The sequence below is a fragment of the Octopus bimaculoides genome, chromosome 10 (assembly GCF_001194135.2).
Source record: "Octopus bimaculoides isolate UCB-OBI-ISO-001 chromosome 10, ASM119413v2, whole genome shotgun sequence".
NCBI classification, from domain to species: Eukaryota; Metazoa; Mollusca; class Cephalopoda; order Octopoda; family Octopodidae; genus Octopus; species Octopus bimaculoides.
Window position 1 is genome coordinate 76,781,252 of NC_068990.1, and position 10,159 is coordinate 76,791,410.

The following is a 10,159-nucleotide window of genomic DNA, read 5'->3' on the forward strand; positions in this document are numbered from 1 at the left end:
TATATATATATATATATATATATATATATATATATATATATTATATATATACACATGAACACACACACTTACTGCCTTATTTTGCACCATCACTTGTCCTTCAGTACCTTTCGAGGAATTCACACCATTGCAAGCTTTTAGACCACCTCAAACTCACCATTCCTAGGTACAGATTAATAGAAACTGCTTCTTTTGCTAATAAAGAAAAATGCACAAGGACATACATTCTCAGCGATATATCTTTTAACATCCACCTTCAATGCCAGTATACATGAATTTTTGTAATCTTATAATATATATATATATATACATACACACATAATCATGAGATGTATATAAATGTATATATTTATTTTATGATTATGTGTCATCCTCATTTAATGTTCATTTTCTATGCTGGCATGGTTGTTTATATTATATGTATATATATATATATATATATTATATATATACATATACACACATGTATATAAATATATATATATGATTTAAATATATATATATATATACACACACACACACATATATGTATATATGCACACATATATATATATATGTACGTATATATATATATATATATATATATATATATATATATATATATAAGTTTGAAATGATTCAAATAAAAATTTATACTTACTTAAAATTACTTCATATTTTATCTTCCAAAATACTGTATAAAATAAAAACAAATTAGGATTTTGGGGCCAAAGAATGATTATTTGCAATGAGAAGTTTATCAAGTGACACAAATCCAACCATTGTTTGTCAGAAAATTAATTATTTTCCGTCGATGTGTTTTGTCCAAGTAACTTGGATAACGAATTTTAACTGGATATCCATGCTGTCGTTGCAAAGATTCTCTGATGATAGAAGTTTTTATAGTTATGTAGTTGGATGGAGTTAAGCGAAGACTACTACAAAGTCTCTTTTCGCTGTTTGAAAGTTGTTCATAGTTAGGGAGGGAGGACATATCCTTGGTGCTTTCATCATCACAATCGTCCGGATTTTCATCATCGTCATCAATTATAATGTCTAGTTTGCATTCATTTTTCTTTGATACAAGTGTCGATGATGAAGACATGGAACGTTTGTTCATCAAGGAATTTGCTACTTTCTTGCTTCTGTCAGCTCGACGCTCTTTTTTAATTTTCACTTCTTCAAAAAGCTCCACTTCATTCGATTTGGTCAAGCCATTTCGTCGGTACCTGAGGAGGTCTTTTATGTGACAGCGCACGTCTTTGACGCGTTGCATGTTGTCACAAAACTGCTTGTGTTCATGGAATGTCTGGAAACGAGCAAACACTCGCATTCTATCAATGACATCTTTGTCATCTTTTGAACCAGCTGAACTTGACGATGAGGATTTGGTCTTCTTGGTCTGCTGTGACTTTGGTTTACCACTGGTATTGTTGTTTGAAAATAAGGCATTGGTTGAAAGAAGTCCAAACTTACATGCTAACCTTTTCCTTCGTTCTCGTTCAGCCAAACGACTTCGATAGCGGTCTACCTGAGACAGCTTGAACAAGATGTCCAGTTCCTCATCGTCATAGTTTATTGCAATCGAACTGATCACTGCTTCAGCATCATTATCATACTCCCTTTCAAAGTCACCACGTAACATCATGTAACCAAGGTCTTTCTGTTCGGCTGCTGTCAAGTCAACAAGGGGCATGGGTGATCCGTTACTTAAACCATTGATATCACAACTTGCATTATCACCAGAAGCATCTCCACTTCCTTCGTTGTTTTCAGAGGTACTCTTCTCTTTTTTGATCGGAGGGGTGCTATCCGGAATGGGGCGATAGTTTGACCTGGTGTTTTCATCAGGGAAACTAATTGCGCCAACATTGCCGTGAATATAAAAGGTAACGTAATGTTCTTGACACTCGGACAAAGTTCTACTTTTAACGTGATTGGCAACATCCTCCCAGTTACCAAAACCGTATTGCTCTACAGCATCCAGAAGCATGGTTTCTTCAGCCAGGCTCCAAGGTTTAGAAGTCTCAAACACATTCACTGTTCTGGCAGTTAGATGCATGATTTTATAGCTATGGTCCCTGAGATGATTACCGATCTCAGCACCGTTTGCAAAACATATAAGACACACGTCGAAGTTTGGACACTCAGTACAATGGATATAGCTAGAATCGAACTCTAATTCGCAATTGCCGCACCGAGCGTTAGCCATGGTGGTGGTCACCACAGCGAAGGCTGATCGGTGTGTGGTGTAATAATCACTAACGTTAAGAGCAGTTTGACGAAGACGGAGTTGGAGAGCAAAGTTACAGGAGGAGGAGTTGTAGAAAATGAGAGAGGGGTACAGAGAGTAAACAGCATATAACTATATAGAGAGAGTAAAGAGAAAGGCAATATAGTTATAGAGGGTGAAAACAAGCATATAATGATGAGTGTATATGTAGATGACTGCGTGTGTTTTTTTCACAGAGATAATATTCGAAATAGTTTAAAAAATAAATACATTGTTCTTGTAGTGACAAAAATCGTCGATTCAGGATGCACTTTGAAGAAGAAGGACGACGACCAGCTATTGATCAGTCCGGCCAACAGCGTCGAACGGATAGACGAGGTCCCTACGCCATCTTTGTTTCCGTACCGTTGAGTGCTGATGGCTGAAGTATTTCAGGCGACATCTAGTGACTGAAAAAAACGTTACAGAGGATGGTAAGCATGGGAGGTAACTCTCAGTGACTAACTAATATACAACTTAAAAAGGAAAAATTCAATTTCAAATGGTTTACAGTCATTTTATAAATATTTTTGTTATTTAATTTTTTAAATAATTTCAAGAAAAGAACGCTGCCTTTCAGTTACAAAAGGTAGTAGACACACACATATATATATATATATATATATATATATATATATATAAATAAATATCTAAGGTACATATGGAATATATACACAAATTTCGGCGCATGTAAATGTTGCAACATTTCACTTATATCGTATCGAATTTTTAAAAAAATTAATTAAGCAATTTTTAAAATATTAAAATTTAGAGTTGAAACGCACATACACACGCATTCACACAAGCATATACATGTAAGTGTATGTGTGTGTATGTGTGTATGTATGTATGTATGTATGTAAGTATGGATGGATGGATGGATGTTGTATATGTATAATACATATACATACATAGCTAGAGATTTAAACTTTGTCATACACACGTGTGTGTGCGTACGTGTATGTACACATATAAAACAAAATTTGCATATATCTGTGTGCAAGTTTACATATGTTATCATGTATAGATGTTTGTATATATGTATATATATCATCATCATCGTTTAACGTCCGCTTTCCATGCTAGCATGGGTTGGACGACTTGACTGAGGACTGGTGAAACCGGATGGCAACACCAGGCTCCAATCTAGTGTAGATAGATAGATATACATACACACTTATATATACATATGTATGTATGTATGTATGTATATATATGTGTGTGTGTGTGTGCATATATATATATATATATATATATATATATATATATATATATATGTTAGTGTATGTATGTATATATGTATGTGTTTGTGTAAAATCAAGACATCACAAAGAAGAATGTAGAATTATACGTCTTCAAAATTTGTTTATTACAGTATTATTCTTGTGTAATTTTTATATCAAAGGAAAGTGTGATGGATCTGCTTATTATTTAACAATCATTGGAATTGAAAAAAATGTGTTGTTCCCTGTTAAATTATACAACATATATAAATTTTCAAAGGGGGTGTAATGTATAATTAAATTCAAAAGAATGGGAATAAATAAGCATTACATTTGCCAAAGTAACCTGAATGCTAAAAGGTTGACCCTTTAGTATTTAAATTAACACCATCCAGTCAAAAGTTTCTACCTATTTTATGTTCAAACCAGCAAGATCTGGCTTCTCACACCTAGTCTACAATATCATTCTAAAAATAAACAACAATCACATCATGGAAATCTCAAAGCTATGAGATAATGCCTGATTAAATCAAAGCAATGCAAATAATTATTTCATTTGACAGAGTAATCTGAATGTCAAAGGGTTGAGGCCCAAACAGCTCTGCACCAGTATCATTGCAAGTATTGCTGTTCCAAGTGCAAAAAGCTAGAAGAGATACCACAAAACATGGTGTTTATCGCCTTAGACTGGTACTTTTTTTTAAAGAAAAATAATCCTGAAAAGACAGAAAACAAAGTTGGATCAGCTGTGATTAGAACTCAAACTGTAGAAACTCAGAATACATACTATGAAGTATTCTAACCAAAATGCTAACAATCCTACCAATTTGCCCTCTTAAGACACAGACTCAATCATCATCGGCTCTGGTAGCAGCAGCAGCGTCATTTTCACATCTGTTTTACTATGTTTGTATGGTTTTGATGGATCTTCTCCAGTGCACACTCTGTCTCCACATTTTTCACTTCCTTCATGTGTTTCCACATTCCTTCATGAAGTTCAATCATCATGTGTCTCCACTTCCTTCATGAAGTTCAGTCATTTGAAATATACTTCCATCACTTCTTCCCACATCTTCTTTAGTCTTCCTCTTCCATGGAAGCACATAGTATTCATGATCGTAAAATTGTAGTTTTGATTCCTTGACCAGGAAATGCATTGTCTTTTTGAGCAAAGTGTTTCGTTTCATATTGCCACATTCTACTTAACTAGCAAATATGAGTAATCTTGCAATGGACTAGCATCCCATCCAGGCGGGGAATATATGAGTCACAAAATCTGTGGAACTGGTCTTATAAGCCTATTCTTCAGAAAGGCTCTTGATCCTTTTTCCACAGGTTTCTTCCATATAGTTTGCTTAGCACCTCCTAACCTAGCTGACATTCTCCATATGCATCATCTGTCTGAATCAGTACAGTTTTCCCTCTTTTCTTTTCATTGTGATTCCCCTCAAACCCAGTTTTTCTCTCAGCTCAATTAAGCGTCCTTCATTCATGAACACTAACACTACACATCTAAAGGAGCATGTTCACTTTTCTTCCCAGCCTTCACACATTCTCTTCATTTATAGGTGCAGGCATGGCTTAGAGTTAAGAAGCTCACTTTGGAACCACAAGGTTTCAGGTTCAGTCCACTGCATAGCACCTTGGGCAAGTGTCTTCTACTATAGTACCAAGCTGACCAATACTTTGTGAGTGAATTTGGTAGACAGAAACTGTGGGGATGTCTCTTGTACATATGTGTGTGTGCGCATGTGTGTATACACACACGTGTGTGTTTGTGTCTTTGTGTTTGTCCACCCACCTCGACTTGACAACTGGTGTTGGTTTATTTACATTCCCATAACTTAGCAGTTCAGCAAAAGAGATGAGTAAAATAGGTACAGACTTAAAAATAAGAACTGGAGTCATTTTATATGACTAAACACTCCAAGGCAGTGCTCCAGCATGACCACAGTCCAATGACTGATACAAGTAAAAGAATTCAGTCCATATTTCACGGCCATGCAACATTATGATTCATATGCAAATATATCCGATATACCTTTCACTAAAAAAATAATCTATGTTGCTAGTGAATGTGATAACTCAGAAGATTTTCACCTTTGTCCTTATTCTGGTCATTATGATTCGGAACACTCATTCCCACTGCTAATTAGATTACTCTATAACAGAAGCTACTTCTACGGAGACTTACAAGTACAGGTATATCTCGGCTTATGATATTTTAAGTTACATCTTTTACAACTTTACCGCTTTTTTTTAAAGAAATTGATAGAAAAACAACAAATTTCAACTTCATCAATTTATCCGATTTTACATTGGTTAGGGTGCCAGTGAACATACTTAAAGGATAAAATTTATAAAACACCTAAAATGTTTTATTTTAGATGTTTTATGTAAAAAATGGAAAGTCAAACAAAATATGTGAAAATATTTTACATAGGCACAGACGTGGCTGTGTGGTAGGAAGCGTGCTTTCCAACCACATGGTTTTAGGTTCAGTCCAACTGCATGACACCTTGGGCAAGTGTGTTCTACTATAGCCTTGGGCCAACCAAAGCCTTTTGAGTGGATTTGGTAGATTGAAATTGAAAGACACCCATTCATCATCATCATTGTTTAACATCCATTTTCCATGCTGGCATGGGTTGGACGGTTTAACTGGGGTCTGGAGAGCCAGTGGCTGCACCAGGCTCCAATTTGATCTGGCAGTGTTTCTACAACTAGATGTCTTTCCTAATGCCAACCACTCTGAGAGTGTAGTGGGTGCTTTTTACATGCCACCGGCACAGGAGCCAGTCAGGCGAGCCTGGCATCAATCAGATTCAGATAGTGCTTTTTATGTGCTGCCAGCATGGGAGCCAGTCAGGCAGTCCTGGCATATATGTGTGTGTGTGGGTATGTGTATGTACTTATGTGTATGTACCTTTGTGACAGTGTTTGTCCCCTGACACTGCTTGACAACCAGTGTTGGTGTGCTTATATTCCCACAACTTAGCAGTTCAGCAAAAGAGACCGACAGAATAGGTATCAAGCTTTAAAGAATAAGTACTTCGGTCAGTTCATTCAACTAAAAAATTCTCCAGGACAGTGTCCCAGCATGGAGTCATGTAAAAAGCACTGGTGATGGTGCCACACAAAAAGCACTGATGATGGTGCCATGTAGAAAACACCCAGTACACTCTGCAAAGGTGTTGGTGTTATGAAGGGCATCCAGCGATAGAAACCATACCAAAACAGACCATGGAACCTGGTGCAGCCCCTGGCCTTGCTGCCTCCTGTCAAGCTGTCCATTTCTGCCAACATGGAAAATGAATGTTAAATGATAATGACGATGTTATTATCTTTAAGTTAAGTGGACATGCCTTGGAACCAATTACCAATAAAAGTTGGTGTTTGAAAGAATCTATTTTGTGGGTATTTTTCGTGGGTACTTTTGAGGGTACCTTTGTGGATAGTGCTTGTGGATACTTTTTGTGGGTACTTTTACTGATAAACACTGAGATGTCATATATTTGTTTGTTGAGTTTTCTCCTGCTTGGCATGCCATCGTTATATGTCTGAAAAGAGGTAAAGTTTATTGCAATTCCAAAAACGATAAACAAAAGTTGTAGAGAAAAAATAGAGCTACAAAAAAGAATACCATGATTAAAACATTTTTTGTGTAAATTCAAATAACATTGGAAAGAATTAAAATAAATGGAAAAAAAAAACCTAAGCAAATTCATCTGACAACTCATTACTTCTGTACACTTTCAGGTGTACTTGTGTAGTTTAGAAGCTTGCTTCTCAACCATGTGGTTTGGGATTCAGTCCCACTGCAAGAAACCTTGGGCAAGTGTCTTCTACTATGGCCCTGGGCCAACCAAAGCCTTGTCAGTGGATTTGATACACAGAAAGTGAAAGAAGCCAGTCGTGTGTGTGTGTGTGTGCACGTGCATGTGTATGTCTTTGTCCCCCACCATCGCTTAACAACTGGTGTTGGTGTGTTTATGCCCCCATAACTTAGCAGTTTGACAGAGGAGACCAATAGAATAAGTACCAGGCTTAAAACACAGTAAGTACTAGGGTTGACTCATTCAACTAAAAATTCTTCAAAGTGGTGCCCCAGTATGGCCATGGTCTAACAACTGAAACAAGTAAAAGATAAAAGATGTGTGAGTGTATATGTCTTTGTCTATGTTCGTTTGTCCCTCACAACCACTTGAAAACTGGAGTTGGTAGTGGTGGGGTTACGTCCCTAAAACTTAGCAACTCAGCAAAAAGAGACCAATAACAAGAAGAACCAGACTTCAGAAATATAAGTTCTGATTTTGTCAACTAGGCGCAGGAGTGGCTGTGTGGTAAGTAGCTTGCATACCAACCACATGGTTCTGGGTTCAGTCCCACTGCGTGGCACCTTGGGCAAGTATCTTCTACTATAGCCTCGGGCCGACCAAAGCCTTGTGAGTGGATTTGGTAGACGGAAACTGAAAGAAGCCCGTTGTATATATGCATATCGCTGACCAAACACCATTCAATTTTTTTTCTCCGTGTTTTTATCCTTGTTTTCTCTGTATTCTTTTTGTTGAAGAGCGTAGCTCGAAACATTAAAGACTTTCTGTATTCCCGAGTGTTAAACTAATACATCCTTTTGTTGTTTACACCACCTGTCCTCGTCTGTTGCTGTTTTTTTTTTCGTACATTCTCCTATATATATATATATATATATGTATGTGTGTGTATATGTTTGTGTGTCTGTGTTTGTCCCCGCAACATCGCTTGACAACCGATGCTGGTGTGTTTATGTCCCCGTAACTTAGCGGTTCAGCAAAAGAGACTGATAGAATAAGTACTAGGCTTCCAAAGAATAAGTCCTGGGGTCGATTTTCTCAACTAAAGGCGGTGCTCCAGCATGGCCACAGTCAAATGACTGAAACAAGTAAAAGAGTAAAAGAATAAAGAGTAACTAAATCCTTCAAAGCAGTGCCCCAGCATGACTACAGTCCAATGATCAAAACAAGTAAAAAATAAAAGACAGAAATGAGATATTCATTATCTGTCAGCCAGCTTGTGATCACACTGCACTTATTGCATATCCATTGTTAACATATGAAACACCACATAGGATTCCTTCTTACTCCTTTTCTGCATATCACAAGAATGGCTATTTTACTAAATAGCAGTAGTGTTATGTTTTATATCCTGTTACTTAAAACTTTTATATATATGTTATTCTATTTCAGTGATGTAATTGTCAGGCAATTCAAAACTGAAATAATTACATCATTGGAGAATCATTTTAGGTAATTTAAGAACAGAGAAAAAAAAACTATTATATCCGTTTCTAATTTATTTCTTAACAATAATGTCTATTATGAATTTTCAAAATGTTTTTCTGTCACTTGGTCACTGACAAAGCAAACCCAGATTATAAAGTACAACAAAACTTTTTAGCTTGTCATAACGGACAGTATTATAATGAAATAAACAAAGAGTAGATACAATATGATTTAGTCTATTCTTAATTGGTTACATTTTCCCTTTCACATTGTAATCATCTTAACCCATTACCTACCAGTGATCTCATATGAGATCACTTATAAATTACAAATTTCGTAATTATCTGTCAATATTTACACCTTTTTGCTATATCTACTAGATATATTTCTCTGATATTCAAATGAGGTTTGCTCATTTTTCACCCAATATCTCGCCTATTTCTATTTAAAATATCATTTTGAAATGTTATTTTGATCATTCCAGCGTGTTTCTAAGGCTGTTTTATGCTAGAAATCAAAGTTTCATTAAAAAATTCCAGTTAATAGAATTATGGGAGGTGATGGGTTAATACACTTTATTATTATTAATATATATATGTATATTCCACCAAGGTTGACTTTGCCTTCCATCTTTTCGGGGTCGATTAAATAAATACCAGTTATGCACTGGAATTGATGTAATCGACTTAATCCCTTTGTCTGTCCTTGTTTGTCCCCTCTATGTTTAGCCCCTTGTGGGCAATAAAGAAATATATATATGAGTTTGGAGGGATATATTATCCAGGCTGATATTGTGGTGGCTCTCAGTTAAGTTCCAAGTTATGGCTAGCCACATCAATCAGTATTTAACATCTATGACTACTATTAGTTGTCAGTTACTCTGTAAATTCCTCTGACAGGTAATTCCATGTTCAGTTCACTGGATGGTAATATTGTCTGGAGTCTATATTGGCAATAATTGTAACAATATAGAACATGGAGACTTGTTTATTCTTGAAAATTTATTTCCTCATATTTAAAAAATTGTAAAATAACAGGAAATAAATTTTGAAGATGAACAAGTCTCTATGTTCTTAGAATTATTGCCAATATATATCATTCGAGCGAGGTCGTTCCCAGTGCCGCTGGACTGGCTCCTGTGTAGGTGGCACGTAAAAAACACCATTTTGAGCGTGGCCGTTGCCAGTTCCATCTGACTGGCCCTCGTGCCGGTGGCACGTAAAAGCACCCTCTACACTCTCAGAGTGGTTGGTGTTAAGAAAGGCATCCAGCTGTAGAAACTCTGCCAGATCAGATCGGAGCCTGGTGCAGCCATCTGGTTCGCCAGTCCTCAATCAAATCATCCAACCCATGCTAGCATAGAAGGTGGATGTTAAACAATGATGATGATGATGATGATATATACTTATATATATATACATATA

The 10,159-nt window shown here is 36.3% G+C and overlaps 1 protein-coding gene across 2 annotated transcripts in view; it reads right to left on the reverse strand.

Moving 5' to 3' along the window:
* LOC106882183 (transcriptional adapter 2-beta) overlaps positions 1–2,654 on the reverse strand; it is a 69,086-nt gene extending 66,432 nt beyond the window's left edge. For both annotated transcript variants that reach the window (XM_014932768.2, XM_052971310.1), the window contains exon 1: positions 641–2,654. In XM_014932768.2, coding sequence (XP_014788254.1) covers positions 740–2,191 — 1,452 coding nt within the window. In that variant the 5' untranslated portion in view covers positions 2,192–2,654 and the 3' untranslated portion in view covers positions 641–739. The remainder of the gene's footprint in view (positions 1–640) is intronic.
* Between the last annotated feature and the right edge of the window lie 7,505 nt (positions 2,655–10,159).